Raw genomic sequence first — 22,965 nt, forward strand, 5'->3', positions numbered from 1 at the left:
AAAAAAATACTTTTTTATTCTTAGTTTTTCTAATTATACAATAAAGTCCCCCCCCCCCCCTTTTTTTCTTAGTAGTCGCCAATTAATTATAGGAGGACAACACAGCTCTGGGCAGCTTACAGGCAAGCCCGCAGGCGCCCGGCCAGTCTACAGGGGTCGCTGGTACGCGGTGAACAGAGGACACCCTGGCCGTCCTAAGCCCCTCCCCCACGGGCAGCGCTCGGCCAATTGTGTGCCACCCCCTGGGATCTCCCGTCCATGGTCAACAGTGGAATAGCCTGGAGGCTGCCGGTTCGAGCCTCGGAGCACCTTTACCGGATACGCCTCTCAGAAGCCCCACAATTAATGTCTTTAAAGCCAATTTTATAATGTTTGTTTTAGAGTTTTGAATTGTTTTATTTTTTATCTTCATTTTCTAATTTTACAATTATAAAACAACATTTTGTGTTTCTTTTTTAATTTCAATTTTTTGTCTGAGACTTTAATGGAATGTTTTATTGTTCTTTTTTGTGTGAAGCGCTTTGGGATCCTTGTGATGGAAGGCCCTACAGATACAGTACAACCTGATACAGTTGTAGAATATATAACATACTTACCTGTTTAACAAATGTCAGAGAAATGCGTGACCAATCTAGAACGATTGCCTTGGTCTTTCTACACCTGTACCTGCCGAACGGAGGACTCTCTGGCTCTCCAAACACTGGCCTCCCTTCTGCTTTCCACCGCTCTAGAACAGAAGAGACGAAGCACCCAAGTGAAGCAGCTGCAGGCCGGCCGTCACTGTGACCAGAGCAGACAAGCGGCCTTCTCACGCATCTGATCTTATGGGAAAGAAACACCGGAAAGCCAAGCTGGATACAACGTGTTTATTTGTAAAACAAAAGCTGCCAGTACATAGAAGGCTGAGTCTGAGAGGAGCCCATGTGCTGTGAGGTATTATAAGCAGGCAGTAGTGAATGTAGTTCTTCATACAGTCAATATACAGAGCAGACACTTGTCACAATTCAAACCTTATATACTGGGTTTAAACAACGTGATCAGAGCTTTCCCTTTGAGCCATACAAAAAGGCACATGCAGTGGTATGATCAGAATTACTCTGATAATAAAAATCAAACAAAAAGCAAACCCTGAATTAAGATTACAAGACAATATAGTGAGTAACAAAAAGAACAGGTGGAGAGTTACCATGGCTACCGTGTCATGACAGTACTGGCTTTCCTATATGAAACAGTAAATCAGATGAGTAAGGTTAAAAAAATAACAGGAATAATAAATCAAAAAGTGACTTTACCTTCACATTGAAAGAACAGGTAAAAATCGATAAACCAATACTGGTGTATCCCTAACATTGCTTAGACGCAGTAATAGAATATGCAACGTTACTGAAAATCACACGATTCCTAGAATAATGACACCCTGAAAGATATGGGGAATTTAAGAGGGATCAAAGGAGATTTTTAAACACAGTGTTTCATTGCATGGAACTGATGGAGGTGAAACTTTGCGGTCTCTTGTTTTTCTTCCAGAATAGTCCCTTGATGGAACGACAGCATTACGGCACACTGGCTGGCTCCACTTCGTTCTGTGTATGCACACACTACTTCACAAAGGGTTACACTACGATTTAAAATTCCATTTAGCTTCACATAAAAAAAAAAACCATGAATGAAATCAATAGTACTAATAATGCGTTTCTCAGTGTGACTGAGACACACAAATGGCTTAACAGGCATCAGTTGAATTTTTAAAGAGTACAAAAGTTGGGTAAATCACTGATCACCAGACCTCTTGGTTATGCTGCAGACTGTGTTTAAACAAGGGGACCAGTGACTGACTCTTCCAGCCACTGCACACAACACCTTTGTCTGCTTCCACAGCCCTGATTAGCACTAACCTTGGACTAGCAAATGCTACTGTAGGAAATAAGTCCAAGGCTAGTGCTGATCAGGGTCTGTTCACTTGCTTTCTGCAACACCCTTAAACTTAAAGGGCACATAAGGACCTTTTTATTTTACTGTGTTACATGTTCCCATGTGTTGCTACAACTGTTTACTTAGTCATTTTTTTTCTTTACATTTTGACCACTTATTTTAACTGTTAAATTGCACTGCCTGCTTCAAGAATGCTTTACATGTACCCGCATGGACCTCTCAGAACTATATTTCCCATAATCCTCCTGCTCACGTATGTAACTGAGATGGATTTACCAGTGAGCAGGAGGATGATGGGAAATGTAGTGCCATGCAGGTACATGGAAAGGGAATGCAATTTAAGTTAAAAAATTGTCAAAAAGTTAAAAAAATAAAACAAATTTAAAATACACACACCAAACGTAAACAGCTGTAGCAACACATGGGAACATGTAACACAATAAAATAAAAAGGTCCTTATGTACCCTTTAAGAAACACTGCAGATTGAAGCGGTTTATCTGAGCAATTCAGGACCTGGTTGAAGTTGGGTTGTGAATGAAGAGAGAGAGTGGGCAGAGTGCCGCTGTCCGAGAGGGTAAGGGACCGCAATGATGCTGTCGGCACATGTTTCCTGTGAGCAGTGCTGTGTGTCCAACCCCCTCAGCTCCCCCTGCTGGCGCTCAGCTGAAGTCACGGTTGGGCAGGACAAGCGGCGCCACCAGAGTCCAGAGGTACAGAGCCAGGCCGAGCCAGCTGGACGAGATCTTCACCCACACCGCCGGCCAGGCACTCGTCATCATCTGGTACCCAGCGTCAGGCCTGCAGAGAGGGGAGAGAGAGAGAGAGAGAGAGAGAGAGAGAGAGAGAGAGAGAGAGAGAGGAGCTGTTTATAACGGGAGGAAGTGACTGGGGTTCTTTCCTTACATAAATAAATCATGATTCAAGCAAAGGATTGTCATGGATCGATCATCTACTACTACTAAACATGCAACAGGATTTATATTTAGAAACGCTCAAAGACAAAAGTAACTAGGAGACTTTCTCAATTAAAGACATTGAGAAAGACTGAGTCAAAACACTTGTCATGGATCTTTAGTTTCTTTGAGTACAAAAAGCAGAGAATTGTGTATTTGTGAACTCAGCACATATTCAGACTATGCGATTTCTTGTTCTAAATGGTTCTGAAATGTAGTAATGGCTCTCTGTGCCAGACACAGAGGTAGGGCACAATCCCAGTGTCACTTACTGGTACCAGTTGGTGAGCGTCATCATGATGTAGAGCGAGGCGAGGACGAGGCACAAGTGGAAGAAGGAGTAGCTGTAGGTCACAGCCTCCTCCTCGTTGTCGACCGGGCGTTGCAGCCCCTTTTCACGCAGCCCCTCTGAGGACTCTCCGCCCAGCCCCGCCCCCTCCTCCGTCAGCATCAGCTTATTCACCTGGCTGTGATTGGATGAGCGGATACTGTGGGCGGGACAGACACGTCTAGTTAGGGCAGCAGCGCAGTGGATGTAACCAGACTCACAAATCACACTCAACATGAGGCTTAAAAACAAGTGGACAAGAATCAGGTAAAGGGCCTGCAGCTCCCAGAATAACCCGTCAATCTCACCTGTCCGCTCTTCCATTAGCAACAAGTGGGCAGTTCTGAAAAAAACGCATGCGAAAGCAAACCTGGGATTTCATTTTAAACAAGATATCCAGGACACTCCTTATTAAGAGATCAGCTACACCTGCACTTCCTGATATCCAGAACACTCCTTATCAAGAGATCAGCTACACCTGCACTTCCTGATATCCAGGACACTCCTTATCAAGAGATCAGCTACACCTGCACTTCCTGATATCCAGAACACTCCTTATCAAGAGATCAGCTACACCTGCACTTCCTGATATCCAGGACACTCCTTATCAAGAGATCAGCTACACCTGCACTTCCTGATATCCAGGACACTCCTTATCAAGAGATCAGCTACACCTGCACTTCCTGATATCCAGGACACTCCTTATCAAGAGATCAGCTACACCTGCACTTCCTGATATCCAGAACACTCCTTATCAAGAGATCAGCTACACCTGCACTTCCTGATATCCAGAACACTCCTTATCAAGAGATCAGCTACACCTGCACTTCCTGATATCCAGGACACTCCTTATCAAGAGATCAGCTACACCTGCACTTCCTGATATCCAGGACACTCCTTATCAAGAGATCAGCTACACCTGCACTTCCTGATATCCAGGACACTCCTTATCAAGAGATCAGCTACACCTGCACTTCCTGATATCCAGGACACTCCTTATCAAGAGATCAGCTACACCTGCACTTCCTGATATCCAGGACACTCCTTATCAAGAGATCAGCTACACCTGCACTTCCCGATAAGCCTGTCAATCAACACAGTAAGCAGCTTGCTGTTGGTTAATGACAGGGAGGAAGCTGTTGAAGGGGTGGGGACTATTTCACCTTCCAAATGAAATGACAAAAACAAATAGATACGTGGACAGGAGACCCTAAACCCCCGTGACAGGGGCCTCCATCGCTACGCTACAGTGACAATCTGCCATCGGCCGAGCTGCTTACCTGGCGTATAGGGTGCACATGAGGAAGATGATGAGCCCCACAATGCCCTGCGCGTCCCACCACTGCACCACCTGCCCCGGGGCGGGGGAGGGGGAGAGGGAGCTGCTGTTAGAGATCAGCCCCAGCAGGCTGGGGTTACAGGTCCGGTCTACAAGGGATTAAACAAACATGTCAGGAGAGCAGAGGAGAGAGTGAGAAGAGAGAGCTGGAGTGGAGAGTGAGAGCGAGAGCGAGGGAGCTGAAGTGGAGAGTGAGAGTAAGAGGAGAGAGTTCGAGTGGAGAGAGAGGAGATAGCTGGAGTGTAGAGCGACAGCAAGAGAGCGGAAGTGGAGAGTGAGAGCGAGAGGAGAGAGCTGGAGTGGAGAGTGAGAGAGAGGAGAGAGCTGGGAGTGGAGAGAGAGAGGAGAGAGCTGGAGTGGAGAGTGAGAGGAGAGAGTTGGAGTGGAGAGAGAGGGAGAGGAGAGAGCTGGAGTGGAGAGTGAGAGGGAGAGGAGAGAGCTGGAGTGGAGAGTGAGAGGGAGAGGAGAGAGCTGGAGTGGAGAGTGAGAGGGAGAGGAGAGAGCTGGAGTGGAGAGTGAGAGGGAGAGGAGAGAGCTGGAGTGGAGAGTGAGAGGAGAGAGCTGAAGTGGAGCGTGAGAGCGAGAGGAGAGAGCTGGAGTGGAGAGTGAGAGGAAGAGAGAGAGCTGAAGTGGAGAGTGAGAGCGAGAGGAGAGAGCTGGAGTGGAGAGTGAGAGCGAGATGAGAGAGCTGGAGTGGAGAGTGAGAGGGAGAGGAGAGAGCTGGAGTGGAGAGTGAGAGCGAGAGGAGAGAGAGCTGAGAGTGAGAGAGTGAGAGTGGAGAGTGAGAGAGCTGAGAGAGGAGAGTGAGAGCGAGAGGAGAGAGCTGGAGTGGAGAGTGAGAGCGAGAGGAGAGAGCTGGAGTGGAGAGTGAGAGCGAGAGGAGAGAGCTGGAGTGGAGAGTGAGAGGGAGAGGAGAGAGCTGGAGTGGAGAGTGAGAGAGAGGAGAGAGCTGGAGTGGAGAGTGAGAGAGGAGAGAGCTGGAGTGGAGAGTGAGAGAGAGGAGAGAGCTGGAGTGGAGAGTGAGAGGGAGAGGAGAGAGCTGGAGTGGAGAGTGAGAGCGAGAGGAGAGAGCTGGAGTGGAGAGTGAGAGGAGAGAGAGAGAGTTGGAGTGGAGAGAGAGAGAGAGCTGGAGGAGAGAGTGGAGTGGAGAGAGAGTGAGAGAGGAGAGAGCTGGAGTGGAGAGTGAGAGAGAGGAGAGAGCTGGAGTGGAGGTGAGAGGGAGAGGAGAGAGCTGGAGTGGAGAGGGAGAGGAGAGAGCTGGAGTGGAGAGTGAGAGGGAGAGGAGAGAGCTGGAGTGGAGAGTGAGAGGGAGAGGAGAGAGCTGGAGTGGAGAGTGAGAGCGAGAGGAGAGAGCTGGAGTGGAGAGTGAGAGGGAGAGGAGAGAGCTGGAGTGGAGAGTGAGAGGGAGAGGAGAGAGCTGGAGTGGAGAGTGAGAGGGAGAGGAGAGAGCTGGAGTGGAGAGTGAGAGGGAGAGGAGAGAGCTGGAGTGGAGAGTGAGAGCGAGAGGAGAGAGCTGGAGTGGAGAGTGAGAGGAGAGAGCTGGAGTGGAGAGTGAGAGCGAGAGGAGAGAGCTGGAGTGGAGAGTGAGAGCGAGAGGAGAGAGCTGGAGTGGAGAGTGAGAGGGAGAGGAGAGAGCTGGAGTGGAGAGTGAGAGCGAGAGGAGAGAGCTGGAGTGGAGAGTGAGAGCGAGAGAGAGAGCTGGAGTGGAGCGAGAGGAGAGAGCTGGAGTGGAGAGAGAGGAGAGAGCTGGAGTGGAGAGCGAGAGGAGAGAGCTGGAGTGGAGTGTGAGAGGGAGAGAGAGAGGAGTGGAGAGTGAGAGCGAGAGGAGAGAGCTGGAGTGGAGAGTGAGAGGGAGAGGAGAGAGCTGGAGTGGAGAGTGAGAGCGAGAGGAGAGAGCTGGAGTGGAGAGTGAGAGCGAGAGGAGAGAGCTGGAGTGGAGAGTGAGAGGGAGAGGAGAGAGCTGGAGTGGAGAGTGAGAGGGAGCTGAGAGCTGGAGTGGAGAGTGAGAGGGAGAGGAGAGAGCTGGAGTGGAGAGTGAGAGCGAGAGGAGAGAGCTGGAGTGGAGAGTGAGTGGAGAGAGCTGGAGTGGAGGGCGAGTGGAGAGAGCTGGAGTGGGAGTGAGAGCGAGCTGGAGAGAGCTGGAGTGGAGAGAGCTGAGAGGAGTGAGAGAGTGGAGAGTGAGAGGAGAGAGTTCGAGTGGAGAGAGGAGAGAGCTGAAGTGGAGAGTGAGAGCGAGAGCGAAAGGAGAGAGTGAGTGGAGTGTGAGAGGAGAGAGTGAGAGGGAGTGGAGGGCGAGTGGAGAGAGCGAGTGGAGAGAGCTGGAGTGGAGGGCGAGTGGAGAGAGCTGGAGTGGAGGGCGAGTGGAGAGAGCGAGAGGAGAGCTGAATTGGAGGCTCACTTGGCTCATTGGTCATGGCGGACCAGGTCACATACATGGTGTAGAGAGTGATGACAGAGGCCTGCAGCAGCCCTGACTGAGGCTGGGCTTCCTGAAACAGACAAAACACCTTACAATCAACACACAGTGTCTTAGCAAGCACCACCAAGTGCAACACCCGCCAAACTAAAGGAAATGTGAACCAACGCGGCAGATCACCAGATCACCTTACTATAAAATACTGACTTAGCCTAGGCTATATGCATCTATACACTAATTTACTATAAAGGACTGATGTAGCCTAGGCTACATGCATCTATACACTTGTTCTTTAGCAGGTCTCCATCTGGTGTGTTTGCTTGATGAAGGAGACTGGATGTTGCTCTGTGTCCCTGCACTTTTTGGGGGGTGGATCTGTGTGTGTGTGTGTGTGTGTGTGTGTGTGTGTGTGTGTGTGTGTGAGAGACTGTTGGATTGTGTGCTCTGCCCATGTCCCTGGCAGGCGCTGACCTGCACTCGTGGGAGGATGGAGACGATGGAGACAATCACACAGAAGATGAGGTTGAGGCTGATGAAGGCCTTGTTTTCAGGGCAGGCGTCCGGTGTGGTGTAGTACACGTAGAACAACACCAGGGCGGCGAAGGAGGCAGCGTAGTTTAGTAAGGTGCAGATGAGGAGGCCTGCGGGGGACAGAGACAGACAGAGTGTGTCAGACAGGGACACAGCAGGACTGGAGGGGGGGAGTGTGTAAGAAACACACTCTCAGCTTGATTAGGGGTAGCCACTATACGCTTATACACATGAAGAAATATGCAAAGTAAGCGATCAAGCTTTCAATAACAGGGATGGTGTGCATTATTCATATTATTCTAATTATGGTTAATGCGATTTAGGGGCCCAGTCTCAATCCAGCCCTGGAGATGGAGGTGGGGGGCAGGACTCGCTCACCTGTGCAGAGAGACATCTTGTTCACTCACCCACCTGCATACCAGCACCTGCTGCCCTCCTCTCCGTTCTGCACCCAGGCCTGGTTCCAGGAGTGAGCAAAGTCGATCAGCAGAATCAGCTGGATGATGATGAAGATGAAGGAACCAACCACTCCGAAATAGAACCACACTGAAAATCAGACCAAACACAGTGAGATCCACACACTGCAATCACAGAGAGACAGACACACAGCAAGACACTGCAATCAGAGAGAGAACGCAATCACACAGAGAACCCAAATTAATGAACATATTGGGAGAAATTATCAAGAAATAAAATAATGATTGAAATAAACTCCTTGTTTACTGTAGAATTGTCAGTAATACAGTGAAGTAGCTACATGCTTTCCAGGAGACATTTAAAACCCTGATTAGAATGTGATACTAAGTGTTTACTGACTTAACTTGACCAATCTCCTGGTGACGTCATTACAAATCTAAAGGTCTCAAGCCACTGCTACTGAAAAGGTGGCTTTGTGCTCCCAGGGCTTAGACAATGCACCCACACACACAGTGCCCCCCAGCTCCACACACACACAGTGCACCCCCAGCTCCACCCACACACACAGTGCACCCCCAGCTCCACCCACACACACAGTGCACCCCCAGCTCCACCCACACACACAGTGCACCCCCAGCTCCACCCACACACACAGTGCACCCCCAGCTCCACCCACACACACAGTGCACCCCCAGCTCCACCCACACACACAGTGCACCCCCAGCTCCACCCACACACACAGTGCACCCCCAGCTCCACACACACACACAGTGCACCCCCAGCTCCACACACACACACAGTGCACCCCCAGCTCCACCCACACACACAGTGCACCCCCAGCTCCACCCACACACACAGTGCACCCCCAGCTCCACCCACACACACAGTGCACCCCCAGCTCCACCCACACACACAGTGCACCCCCAGCTCCACCCACACACACAGTGCACCCCCAGCTCCACACACACACACAGTGCACCCCCAGCTCCACCCACACACACAGTGCACCCCCAGCTCCACCCACACACACAGTGCACCCCCAGCTCCACACACACACACAGTGCACCCCCAGCTCCACACACACACACAGTGCACCCCCAGCTCCACACACACACACAGTGCACCCCCAGCTCCACCCACACACACAGTGCACCCCCAGCTCCACCCACACACACAGTGCACCCCCAGCTCCACCCACACACACAGTGCACCCCCAGCTCCACCCACACACACAGTGCACCCCCAGCTCCACACACACACACAGTGCACCCCCAGCTCCACACACACACACATTGAACGTCCCCCATGTGGATGAAAATGCTGGGGTCACAGTGTGTGTGTGTGTGTCTCCACACCACACAGTGCACCCCCCCCCCACACAGGAGACGTGTACCTGTGAGGTGGGTGTGTGGATCACCCACCCGAGTGGGGCTCCAGGTGGGTGTGTGAGGGGTGCCCCCCCCCCACCCCCACACACGTCCCCCCCCCACACACACGGCCCCCCCACACCACAGCTTCACCCACACAGCCCCCCCTCTCACACACACACACACATTGCCCCCCCGCCCCCCACACGCCACCCACACACATGCCCCCCCCCACACACACACGGCCCCCCCACACCACAGCTTCACCCACACACACACAGGGTGCACCTCCCCGTACCTGTGTTGAACGTCCCGTCTGGGATGAAGAAGGCTCCCACAGTGATGCCAACCAGAGCCAGGAACTTGAAGAACCAGAACCTGCAGAGGGGAGGGATGAGAGAGCAGAGCAGTGAGAGGGGAGCCTGCAGAGAGAGCAGAGGGGTGAGAACAGAGGGAAGCCTGCAGAGAGATCAGAGGGGTGAGAACAGAGGGGAGCCTGCAGAGAGAGCAGAGGGGTGAGAGCAGAGGGGTGAGAGCAGAGCCTGCAGAGAGAGCAGAGGGGTGAGAGAGGAGCCTGCAGAATAAGCAGAGGGGTGAGAGCAGAGGGGTGAGAGAGGAGCCTGCAGAGAGAGCAGAGGGGTGAGAGAGGAGCCTGCAGAGAGAGCAGAGGGGTGAGAACAGAGGGAAGCCTGCAGAGAGAGCAGAGGGGTGAGAGCGGAGGGGTGAGAGCAGAGCCTGCAGAGAGAGCAGAGGGGTGAGAGAGGAGCCTGCAGAGAGAGCAAAGGGGTGAGCGATGTCTGCTGAGAGAGCAGAGGGGTGAGAGCAGAGGGGTGAGAGAGGAGCCTGCAGAGAGAGCAGAGGGGTGAGAGAGGAGCCTGCAGAGAGAGCAGAGGGGTGAGAGAGGAGCCTGCAGAGAGAGCAGAGGGGTGAGAGGAACCAGCAGTGCAGCTCTGTGAGCACACACAGACCCTCAGTCAGATTCCACTGATGCACTAGAATCCTGTATAGAATTGTTCATTCAGTGTGTGGTACATCATGAACAATCTGCTGACCTGTCATCATCCAACAGCTTCCAGTTACATTTCAAGTCACCTAAGTTATTAGAAATACTAATAGAAAATTAAAGTTCCTTGACAAACGATGCAATGAGACTTCTGGAATAATAAGGTAACAGGATTGCCCTGGGCTGCTCACCCATTCTGCAGGCCGGCCCGCGGGTCCTTGCTGCTGCGCACTCGGATCATGATGAGAGAGAAGAGGAAGAAGAAGCAGGCCATGGCGAAGCACATGCGGTACACAGACTTGTACCCCACGATGACGTCACAGTTCACAGAGTTCGAAACGCCAGGAATGGAGCTGCCGCCCACACAGAACCCAGGGATCTGCAGAGAGACAGATAGTCAACTGGGATCTCCAAACACAGAGTCTCACTCAGCAATGATCTCCAAACACAGAGCCTCAATCAGCAATGATCTCCAAACACAGGGCCTCACTCAGCAATGATCTCCAAACACAGAGCCTCACTCAGCAATGATCTCCAAACACAGAGCCTCACTCAGCAATGATCTCCAAACACAGAGCCTCACTCAGCAATGATCTCCAAACACAGAGCCTCACTCAGCAATGATCTCCAAACACAGAGCCTCACTCAGCAATGATCTCCAAACACAGAGCCTCACTCAGCAGTGATCTCCAAACACAGAGCCTCACTCAGCAATGATCTCCAAACACAGAGCCTCAGAGCCTCACTCACTCAGCAATGATCTCCAAAGAGCCTCACTCAGCAATGATCTCCAAACACAGAGCCTCACTCAGCAATGATCTCCAAACACAGAGCCTCACTCAGCAATGATCTCCAAACACAGAGCCTCACTCAGCAATGATCTCCAAACACAGAGCCTCACTCAGCAATGATCTCCAAACACAGAGCCTCACTCAGCAATGATCTCCAAACACAGAGCCTCACTCAGCAATGATCTCCAAACACAGAGCCTCACTCAGCAATGATCTCCAAACACAGAGCCTCACTCAGCAATGATCTCCAAACACAGAGCCTCACTCAGCAATGATCTCCAAACACACAGCATCACACCAACATTTCCAGCTTGCTACATCTTGTACAGGCAGCTCCATGACAATTTCACCATCAGCAATACTTCATGGCAAGCTTCATGCCTGAAGATCACGAAACCTGAACGTTAACTTTTTTCTGACTTGAGCAACTTTGAAAATATCCAGTTTCACTAAACAGAGAGGCAGGGAGACAGTAACAGACAGAAGCAGGGAATAAACCCAATGTGAGAAAAAACAGTGCAGAACATGATTATTTAAAATCTGCTGAAACACGCCTTCCAAAGATTACAACTCGGCAGAAATATCAGAACACACGTACATTACCACTGGTAAACCACACTCTCAGTGAAGCTGACAATCTGAGCTAAGCAGACAGGCAGACAGACAGACAAAGACAGACACACTCTCAGTGAAGCTGGTAATCTGAGCTAATCAGGCAGGCAGACAGACAGACAAAGACAGACACACTCTCAGTGAAGCTGGCAATCTGAGCTAATCAGGCAGGCAGACAGACAGACAAAGACAGACACACTCTCAGTGAAGCTGGCAATCTGAGCTAATCAGACAGGCAGACAGACAGACAGAGACAGACACACTCTCAGTGAAGCTGGCAATCTGAGCTAATCAGGCAGGCAGACAGACAGACAAAGACAGACACACTCTCAGTGAAGCTGGCAATCTGAGCTAATCAGGCAGGCAGACAGAGGTACAGAGAAAGCAGCGTACCTTCTTGAGCTGTGTCTCCATGCCCGGCAGGATCATGATGATAGAGACGATGGTACCCAGCAGCAGGAAGAAGGAGAAGACGAGGCGAGTCACTGTGGAGTTATTACTGGAGGGGCAGCATCCACACAGTAGGCATGGTGCTGAGCCACACAGACACGACACCTAGAGAGGGAGAGAGAGAGGAGGGGTCAGGGAGCCACCACACCGACACGACGCCTAAAAATGGAGAGGGGAGGGGTCAGGGAGCCGCCACACAGACACGATGCCTAGAGATGGGGGGTCAGGGAGTTCAGTACTCAGTGACTGTGAATACTGGCTGTTCTGTACTCAGTGACTGTGAATACTGGCTGTTCTGTACTCATTCTGGTTTTCCAATTCCTTTTAAAATCAATTCCAATTCCTTTGAAGGAATTGATATTTTAGAGACAGCAATGGTTGTGATTGTTCAACTGCTTTTGAAGTCCACTTAATTGACTAACAGTGACTTCACTTAAAGTAGTTTGTTGCCACTGTGGGAAGCTCATTCGAACAGAATACTGCCAGTTGTAACTTTGATCAATGGTGTGTTGGAACTGACTAAACGGGAATGGGAATTAGGAATTGATTTTTAAAAGGAATTGGAATTGATAAATAGGAAGTGACCCCAACGCTGCTGATGTTAAGCAATGAATGTGTTACCCCTGAAATATCACTTAATAATAATAATAATAATAATAATAATTTAGCAGACATTTTATTCAAAGCGCCGTACAGAGACTAGGAGGTGAACTGTATTACTGTCAATAACTGCTGTCTTGTGATGTGTTTGCCTCACTGCTGCTGCACTGTGCTGTATAATGTTGTGTAAAACAAGCACATTATCAAACAGGGGAGAATCACAGAGCTGCAGGGAGGAGCTGCAGTAGGAGGGAAGGCTTTTAGACTCCCACTGCATAGCAGCTTCAGAGAAGGGGCTGGAGCATTCTGTGGCCTGTGGTCCGGACCACTCGGTGGTCTGACGTCACAGTGGTCTGGACCACTCCAGCAAAACTACGGTACAGGGTCTTGTGTACTGCTTTAGCCTAACTGTTTTCTTTTCCTAATGCTTAATAAAGGCCAGTGTTCAGTGGCAGCGGCAGATCTTCAAAGATGAGGGGGCAAAACAAAAAATGTAGAGGACTGTACCCCACTTTGTGAGAGCATGCATAGAATACACCCGAATCATTTTCCCAGTCAAGTCAGTGGACCAGTGTAAACAGCAGGCATTTGAACGCATGCTGCATGCATTTTAAGATACAGGTACGCAGTGACATTGTCAGCACACACAGGAACACCATGTGTGTAAACAGGCACTGGGACTGTTCAACACAGGCATGCTGCTGTCACGCAAAAGTTGGTATAAAACTACGTTAGGTCTAAAATACTGTAGATAAAATAACTAAAAATAAAACCTGAAATAACTAGCAAACGTTTCTACATTCTTGTAACACGCAGAAGACTTGAAACATTTGTTAGCATTTCATGCAAGTTGTGTCCGAAGCAGTGACTAACTGTAGAACTCAAAACATAGCTGTCCTTTAGGCAGGCTGGCAAAGCTAAGCAAACGCTTTGTAGACACTCAGCCGTTTAATATTCTTTACCAATACATTCTGTACCAGAACATTCTGTATCGGTACATTCTGTATCAGTGTAAATGCTGCACATGGTCATTTTCATGTTTGTTTTATTCTGAAGTCATTTAAATGATGTTTGTGAGGTACGACTCACTACCCAACATTCAGAGAACAAGCTCACTGTTATTTGTAGTATTTGTAGTCGTCATCGTCGCAGTATTGCTGTTGTTCACGTTAAACTTTAGATAACCAGTAGACTATAAATATAGAACCTGCTTCAATATTGACAAATATTGCATCGATATATCCATAGAAATTACTTTTTTTAAATGAAATTGGCAGTTTTGCTATGATAGTAAAAGGGGGTTAGCAATGAGACAAAGGTATGACTTTTTTTTTGAAAAATCAACTATTAACTGAACCGTACAAGCTTGGTAATTCTGTATTATAAAATGCATCAAGTACCCCATTACACTTGACTGTGATATATCAACACCTGCTACACACCATTCTGTTTCAGGGTTGTTTTTACATTTTAAACTCAAATATCTTTATGTACCGTTTTATTACAATAGGCTTGCTTAAAACTGAACTGGCCCTGCGACTCTGTTCCCTGGTCCGTGCTCGGGGGGGCTGGAAAATGCCTAATAATTTCCATTGACAAAACACTTATCCTTCCTGTGTGTCTTGTTTTCTGTTGATGCTGTCAGCACGGAAATGGCAGTATGTTAGGATTTAAAAGCAGGTATAACTGATGACAGCATACAGATATATTACCAGTAACCGTCCGTATAGTACCAGAAGCAGTCCTGCTCGGTGATTGCTCAGATTAGTGTGAGACACTGTAACAGCGTATGGCTTTGCTCACCTAAACACAGCAGCAGAGAGAAGCCTGACTTAAGTCATTTTGGTTGGGGGCCATGGGGGGGGCACTAAGGTACATTTTGGTGAGGCTCCAGCCCCTGCCAGTACTTATTTCTAATAATAAAGTGCTTCAGACCACTCGATCAGTTACTATATACTGTCCTGTGTACTGTGGAGTGGTACAGACCACTCGAGCAAAATGACGGTCCAGTGTCTTGTGTACTGGAAGGTGGGTGCTAATGCTCGAGTGACTGAGTTCATCCCCTATGAGGGCAGTGATTGAGTTCATCCCCTATGAGGGCAGTGCGTGCGTATCGTCAATGCCAGTGATTGAGTTCATCCCCTACGAGGGCAGTGCGTGCGTATCGTCAATGCCAGTGATTGAGTTCATCCCCTACGAGGGCAGTGCGTGCGTATCGTCAATGCCAGTGATTGAGTTCATCCCCTATGAGGGCAGTGCGTGCGTATCGTCAATGCCAGTGATTGAGTTCATCCCCTACGAGGGCAGTGCGTGCGTATCGTCAATGCCAGTGATTGAGTTCATCCCCTACGAGGGCAGTGCGTGCGTATCGTCAATGCCAGTGATTGAGTTCATCCCCTATGAGGACAGTGCGTGCGTATCGTCAATGCCAGTGATTGAGTTCATCCCCTACGAGGGCAGTGCGTGCGTATCGTCAATGCCAGTGATTGAGTTCATCCCCTATGAGGGCAGTGCGTGCGTATCGTCAATGCCAGTGATTGAGTTCATCCCCTACGAGGGCAGTGCGTGCGTATCGTCAATGCCAGTGATTGAGTTCATCCCCTATGAGGGCAGTGCGTGCGTATCGTCAATGCCAGTGATTGAGTTCATCCCCTACGAGGGCAGTGCGTGCGTATCGTCAATGCCAGTGATTGAGTTCATCCCCTATGAGGGCAGTGCGTGCGTATCGTCAATGCCAGTGATTGAGTTCATCCCCTACGAGGGCAGTGCGTGCGTATCGTCAATGCCAGTGATTGAGTTCATCCCCTACGAGGGCAGTGCGTGCGTATCGTCAATGCCAGTGATTGAGTTCATCCCCTACGAGGGCAGTGCGTGCGTATCGTCAATGCCAGTGATTGAGTTCATCCCCTACGAGGGCAGTGCGTGCGTATCGTCAATGCCAGTGATTGAGTTCATCCCCTACGAGGGCAGTGCGTGCGTATCGTCAATGCCAGTGATTGAGTTCATCCCCTACGAGGGCAGTGCGTGCGTATCGTCAATGCCAGTGATTGAGTTCATCCCCTATGAGGGCAGTGCGTGCGTATCGTCAATGCCAGTGATTGAGTTCATCCCCTATGAGGGCAGTGCGTGCGTATCGTCAATGCCAGTGATTGAGTTCATCCCCTATGAGGGCAGTGCGTGCGTATCATCAGTGCAGCAGTTAAGAAATCAATGTAAGACTATCCCAGTAATCATGAATAATCATCAATAGCAAAACATAAGTAGCCAGCTAAGCAGTCTCGCTAGACCTGTTCCTCTTGACTAGGAGGCGTGCCTGGTAATGCAGCTGCTTTTAGCCTCCTATTCAAACCTGTAGGACTGGTAGCACGGAGCTGGAGGCTGTAACAAGGCTTCTGATCTCGCCATGCTGATGGACGTTAACAGATGAATTGAGGAAATAAACGGTAGGTAATGTGATCCAGAAGTGAGAAGGAAGCGCTTGCCACTATTTTTGTCACTTGATTTCTATTATTTGTATCTTCTCGTTTGTGTGTTTATTTCTTTCTTTATTTTACATGTTAGGTAGTTTAAATTTTTTTTTTATTATTAGATTGCCTGTTTTATATTGTACTGTACTGCAGTTATTCCTCACTTGTACAGACGTCTTCCTGCTGATTAAAGCAAGGCAATCTGCCTATTGCTATACTCTGGCTGAATGAATCGGCTCTGATATATATATGACTGTATGTTTGAAATGAATCCTGTGTTTGTTTTACAACTTGACCTTGCCTCTACTGTTTCTTCTTCACCTGCATAACTTTGGGTCACACACACACGCACATGTCTGTGAATAAAACTTTGTCTGCTACACGTCTGCCATAAAATATATGTCTGAAATGTACCTGTTGCATAACAATAAGCGCTGCGGCTACCTTTACAGCAAAAGGCAAAGCCATACAAACGGACAACTCTGGATGTAAACACACACCCGGTATTGCAAACACCAGCTATTTGTTTATTGAGTCGCAATCTCCTAATACAATCACAGCCAGTGCCAGAAAACGAATCCCTTGCCTGTAACCCTCTCGGGAGGAGGGTTCGGATCCTTGCCTGCAACCCTCCCGGGAGGAGGGTTCGGATCCTTGCCTGCAACCCTCTCGGGAGGAGGGTTCGGATCCTTGCCTGCAACCCTCTCGGGAGGAGGGTTCGGATCCTTGCCTGCAACCCTCCCGGGAGGAGGGTTCGGATCCTTGCCTGCAACCCTCTCGGGAGGAGGGTTCGGATCCTTGCCTGTACCTCTCGGGAGGAGGGTTCGGATCCTTGCCTGCAAGCCTCTCGGGAGGAGGGTTCGGATCCTTGCCTGCAACCCTCTCGGGAGGAGGGTTCGGATCCTTGCCTGCAACCCTCCCGGGAGGAGGGTTCGGATCCTTGCCTGTAACCCTCTCGGGAGGAGGGTTCGGATCCGAATAAGCTAAGCAGACTGAAAAGATCACAATTTAACATTAATCTGTGCTGCCACATGATCCAACATGTTGGGAAACAAAAGTTTATCTTAGGTGAAAACAGAGCTGTTTACATCATGACAAGATTAAAAAGAACTCACTCCCAACGTAGCAGAGCTGACACCACAGACACTGTCACGCGCTGCTATGCAATAGGAGTGTCAGGGATGCGCAGTGTGGGGTGACATTTAAGCAATCTAATGGAATTGTACTGTACAATGCAAACAAACCCACTTTCAAACTGGTTAGAACTTGTTAATGATGTCATAAGTAAACTGAGCCTTTCCCTGCCTTCCCTCCTTAGCTTTAATACAGGGCTAGGACAGAAAACACTGAACAGGGTGCAGGACGGCACCGATTCCACGTGGCTGCGAGCTGTGCACAGGGTGCAGGACGGCACCGATTCCACGTGGCTGCGAGCTGTGAACAGGGTGCAGGGCGGCACCGATTCCACGTGGCTGCGAGCTGTGAACAGGGCGGCACCGATTCCACGTGGCTGCGAGCTGTGCACAGGGCGGCACCGATTCCACGTGGCTGCGAGCTGTGCACAGGGCGGCACCGATTCCACGTGGCTGCGAGCTGTGCACACAGGGCGGCACCGATTCCACGTGGCTGCGAGCTGTGAACAGGGTGCAGGGCGGCACCGATTCCACGTGGCTGCGAGCTGTGCACAGGGTGCAGGGCGGCACCGATTCCACGTGGCTGCGAGCTGTGAACAGGGTGCAGGGCGGCACCGATTCCACGTGGCTGCGAGCTGTGAACAGGGTGCAGGGCGGCACCGATTCCACGTGGCTGCGAGCTGTGCACAGGGTGCAGGGCGGCACCGATTCCACGTGGCTGCGAGCTGTGAACAGGGTGCAGGGCGGCACCGATTCCACGTGGCTGCGAGCTGTGAACAGGGTGCAGGGCGGCACCGATTCCACGTGGCTGCGAGCTGTGAACAGGGTGCAGGGCGGCACCGATTCCACGTGGCTGCGAGCTGTGAACAGGGTGCAGGGCGGCACCGATTCCACGTGGCTGCGAGCTGTGAACAGGGTGCAGGACGGCACCGATTCCACGTGGCTGCGAGCTGTGAACAGGGTGCAGGACGGCACCGATTCCACGTGGCTGCGAGCTGTGAACAGGGTGCAGGACGGCACCGATTCCACGTGGCTGCGAGCTGTGAACAGGGTGCAGGACGGCACCGATTCCACGTGGCTGCGAGCTGTGAACAGGGTGCAGGACGGCACCGATTCCACGTGGCTGTGAGCTGTGACGTAATACACTGATAGGAAATTGGTACACATGCAGGCTTTAAAACTATAGTAGAGATTATGAGTACTACAAAACACCACTGTTACCATGGTTATAATTATAATAATAATAATACATGTATTTTTAATATAGTGTCTTCCACAATAGAAATTCCCGCAAAACACTTCCAATGAACAAAAACTTTAACAAATACTAATAAAAGACTGCAAGAAAAGCAATACAAACTAAAGAAACACACAGAACAGTAACACAAGGCAGAGAACAAAAGGAACATCATTATAGCATAAAAACGCTCCATTATAACAGCGTGTGTTTAATCTTGTTTTAAAAGCAGTGATACTCGACCACCTGTGTTGTTTTTTTTGTAATTTGTGGGACAGTAAGCAACCTGGCATTCTGTGCTCTGAGTGAGGTCTTGGAATATATGGGATTAAAAGATCATTTAAATACGATGTTGCAAGGCCATTTAATGCCTTACAAGTTAAAATCAACACCTTAAAATCTTTCCTGAATGGGACCGGAAGCCAGTGCAGAGATGCTAGTACAGGAGTAATGTGACCTTGTCTCTTAGACCCGGTTCAGATTCTAGCTGCAGCATTTTGTATAAGTTCCAGTTGAGCTATAACATGGCTGTGAGTACCAGAGACTAGGGCATTACAATAATCAATTCAAGAACATACAAAAGCATGCATCAATCTCTCAGTAAAGAATACTTCTCAATCTGGCGATATTTCTTAGATGATCAAAAGATTTGGGTCGAAGATCACACCAACATTTCTCATTTCATCTGAAGTTCATAAGAGAAGCCACAAGGAGTAAACCAGACATATCACTGTGTTGCTTCTGAGATCCCAGAATCATCACTTCGGTTTTATCTGAGTTTAGCATTACATAGTTTTCAAGCATCCGTTTTTAGATCAGCAAGGCAGGCACTCAAAATATTTACAGCTGAGGTGTCACCCTGTTTCAGGGACAAATACAGCTGTGTATCATCAGTGTAACAATGAAAACGAACCCCAGAGCTACGCACAATATTGCCCATAGGCAGCATATACAAAGAAAACAGTGAGGCCAAGAATTGAGCCTTGTTGGACCCCACATGCAACCTCTGACAAAAAAAAAAGAGGATTTGAACAAATTGCAACCTGTTTGAGAGATAGGATCGAAACCAAGACAGGGCACTACCTGACAATCGCACCAGATTTTCAAGACGATCAATTAAAACAGAATGATCCATAGAGTCAAATGAAGCACTTCAATCTAATAGTATAAGAACCGAAGGTGTGCCCGTGTCAGAGGAGAACAGCACATCATTAACCACTCTAATAAGAACTGAAGGAGAGCCCGTGTCAGAGGAGAATAACACATCATTAACCACTCTAATAAGAACTGAAGGAGAGCCCGTGTCAGAGGAGAACAGCACATCATTAACCACTCTGATAAGAACTGAAGGAGAGCCCGTGTCAGAGGAGAACAGCACATCATTAACCACTCTGATAAGAACTGAAGGAGAGCCCGTGTCAGAGGAGAACAGCACATCATTAACCACTCTAATAAGAACTGAAGGAGAGCCCGTGTCAGAGGAGAATAGCACATCATTAACCACTCTAATAAGAACTGAAGGAGAGCCCGTGTCAGAGGAGAACAGCACATCATTAACCACTCTAATAAGAACTGAAGGAGAGCCCGTGTCAGAGGAGAACAGCACATCATTAACCACTCTAATAAGAACTGAAGGAGAGCCCGTGTCAGAGGAGAACAGCACATCATTAACCACTCTGATAAGAACTGAAGGAGAGCCCGTGTCAGAGGAGAACAGCACATCATTAACCACTCTGATAAGAACTGAAGGAGAGCCCGTGTCAGAGGAGAACAGCACATCATTAACCACTCTGATAAGAACTGAAGGAGAGCCCGTGTCAGAGGAGAACAGCACATCATTAACCACTCTGATAAGAACTGAAGGAGAGCCCGTGTCAGAGGAGAACAGCACATCATTAACCACTCTAATAAGAACCGAAGGAGAGCCCGTGTCAGAGGAGAACAGCACATCATTAACCAGATAAGAACTGAAGGAGAGCCCGTGTCAGAGGAGAACAGCACATCATTAACCACTCTGATAAGAACTGAAGGAGAGCCCGTGTCAGAGGAGAACAGCACATCATTAACCACTCTAATAAGGAAGGAGAGCCCGTGTCAGAGGAGAACAGCACATCATTAACCACTCTGATAAGAACTGAAGGAGAGCCCGTGTCAGAGGAGAACAGCACATCATTAACCACTCTGATAAGAACTGAAGGAGAGCCCGTGTCAGAGGAGAACAGCACATCATTAACCACTCTGATAAGAACTGAAGGAGAGCCCATGTCAGAGGAGAACAGCACAACCATTCAAGTGCTGTCTCAGTGCTATGAGAAGGCTGAAACCCAGACTGAAATTTCTCATCTATGTTATGAACTGCAAGAAATTTGTTAAGTTGCTCGGCAACTACTCTTTCTAAAACTTTAGACAAAAGTGGAAGTTTTGAAATAGACTTGTAGTTATTAAGAACATTGTGATCTAAGGTAGATTTCTTGAGCAGTGGTTTTACCATTGCAGTCTTGAAAGAGTTAGGAACAATACCTGATAAAAGGAAGCTATTAATAATATTGGATGCTGTGGTATTTATTTTAGAGAATACTTCTTTAAAAAGTGGAGTAGGAATAGGATCTGAAGCACATGCAGTGGATTTCATCTTCTTAACTATATTAGCCATATCCATTTGACTAGTGCATCCCATAGTATTACCATGGTACAGAACGGGCTACCACAACACACACTGCAGTATAGCATGGTATTGCACAGGTTACCACAACACACACTGCAGTATAGCATGGTACAGAACGGGTTACCACAACACACACTGCAGTATAGCATGGTACAGAACGGGTTACCACAGCACACACTGCAGTATAGCATGGTATTGCACAGGTTACCACAGCACACACTGCAGTATAGCATGGTATAGCACGGGTTACCACAGCACACACTACTGTATACCATGGTATAGCACAAATGAACACAGCACACACTAGTTTAACCATGGTAAACTTTCATATCCAGCCATTTTTATAACTGATTTAATAATAGAGAGCTAGATAGATATATACCTGCAATACCTTTAACTTTTGAATTATGAGTGTGTTACAATATTCAGTTATTGTAACTGCTTCAGAGTTGCTACAGCTTCAATGGATTGAAGAAGATAAATGTAACACTACGTGAATGTTGCTCTTATCAATACTCAGGTTTTTTTTTTTTTTGGTCCAAGCATTTTTTTAAACGCTGTAAAACACTGACGTCAACTAAACAGCATCACGAGTGTTGACCGCAATCACAAACCACAATCGCCCCTATCGGCACGGCAGTACGAGGGGTTATGAAAATAAAAACTTTTGCTAACATTCATATTTTTATGCTTGTTTTTCGTTTTTTAATCAGCGCGATAAAGTACGAACAAGTACAATTTCCAAGAGAAATAGGGAAAACAAAAGATGCGCACACCAACAGCTGATTACATCTCTAAACACGGGTAACAACGCGCTTTAACGCAGCTTAACTTGATCAAACACAACACACGAGTTTTCAAACTTACGCAGCTGACCGCTGAACACAGCGCCAGACAGGCTCCCATGCCGAAGATTCAAAACTCCCAACCCCAAAAATAAAACGACCTGGGAAGAAAATGCAATCGGAAAGCAGGCGCGCCGACACCAGTGCTACACAACAGCAAGCCTGTGCTGGGTTTGCTTCTCTGTGCGCTCCGTTTCCGGCTCCCTTCGGCTCTGTCTGGAAATTATCGGAGGCTTTCGGATTCAGAGTTAGAAGAAAACAACTCCGCCCGAGTGAGTTCACCGACAGGGGTCTAGTGCGTGGGAATTAATAATAATAATAATAATAATAATAATAATAATAATCTGAATTACACATACACAGACGTGACATATTGAAAATAGTGAATTAGTGAATGGTCTCCATACTGTAATATTATACTACTCTGTCAAAATAGCCTAACAGTGAACTAACGATGCGAATTCGTTATCAAATTGTGAAATACAGAGATAGCTCTTGTAGTGGATTGATTAGCTTGGTGTATTCATTTAAATACTTCTTATATATTTAATGCACCCATATCTTATAAAATACGTTAGAAAACTATTGGTATCTGTTTACAAGTGCAATATACACAATGGAAATATCTAGATAGTGTTATCGATAATAACAGAATAGCTGAAAATATGAAAACAACGTTCTGTTTAGAATCGAACACATTTGGGGAGGCAACAAACATTATTGTAGATATTTTTCAGAAATACATTTTTTAGACATTGATATTATATGAGTGTAGCGATTCCCAACCGACACTTATGAAAATATATATATATTCTTTCAAGTATTGCAAAACAAGAACGCACGTATAATTAACACCATCCCTGAATAACTTTCAAGTT

The 22,965-nt window shown here is 48.2% G+C and overlaps 3 protein-coding genes across 9 annotated transcripts in view; 2 read left to right on the forward strand and 1 right to left on the reverse strand.

The window, feature by feature from the left end:
• pum1 (pumilio RNA-binding family member 1) overlaps positions 1-22,965 on the forward strand; it is a 507,081-nt gene that overhangs the window by 431,832 nt on the left and 52,284 nt on the right. The gene's annotated exons all lie outside the window — the stretch shown is intronic.
• On the reverse strand, positions 2,329-22,284 carry LOC121303400 (serine incorporator 1-like). Its single transcript, XM_041234087.1, has 10 exons — positions 22,110-22,284; positions 12,084-12,245; positions 10,479-10,666; positions 9,583-9,662; positions 7,912-8,046; positions 7,441-7,610; positions 6,952-7,042; positions 4,495-4,642; positions 3,159-3,374; positions 2,329-2,731 (listed from the first exon to the last, which is right to left on the reverse strand). The coding sequence occupies exons 1-10, from the start codon at positions 22,146-22,148 to the stop codon at positions 2,593-2,595; spliced, it is 1,368 nt and encodes a 455-aa protein (XP_041090021.1). The 5' UTR covers positions 22,149-22,284; the 3' UTR covers positions 2,329-2,592.
• On the forward strand, positions 14,577-17,607 carry LOC121303402. Its single transcript, XM_041234091.1, has 2 exons — positions 14,577-16,183; positions 17,526-17,607. Exon 1 carries the CDS (start codon positions 14,806-14,808, stop codon positions 15,988-15,990), a length of 1,185 nt encoding a protein of 394 aa, XP_041090025.1. The 5' UTR covers positions 14,577-14,805; the 3' UTR covers positions 15,991-16,183; positions 17,526-17,607.

Source organism: Polyodon spathula, chromosome 32 (assembly GCF_017654505.1).
Source record: "Polyodon spathula isolate WHYD16114869_AA chromosome 32, ASM1765450v1, whole genome shotgun sequence".
NCBI classification, from domain to species: Eukaryota; Metazoa; Chordata; class Actinopteri; order Acipenseriformes; family Polyodontidae; genus Polyodon; species Polyodon spathula.

What these genes read in the sequence shown, in the direction of transcription:
- LOC121303402 (XM_041234091.1), top strand. Translation starts at nt 14,806, where the DNA reads ATGAGGGCAGTGATTGAGTTCATCCCCTATGAGGGCAGTGCGTGCGTA.
- LOC121303400 (XM_041234087.1), bottom strand. Translation starts at nt 22,148, where the DNA reads ATGGGAGCCTGTCTGGCGCTGTGTTCAGCGGTCAGCTGC. An exon ending in TGTGTTCAGCGGTCAGCTGC is followed by an intron (nt 12,246 to 22,109) that starts GTAAGTTTGAAA and finishes CTCCCTCTCTAG; the next exon opens with GTGTCGTGTCTGTGTGGCTC. An exon ending in CAGCAGGTGCTGGTATGCAG is followed by an intron (nt 7,611 to 7,911) that starts GTGGGTGAGTGA and finishes TGTCCCCCGCAG; the next exon opens with GCCTCCTCATCTGCACCTTA.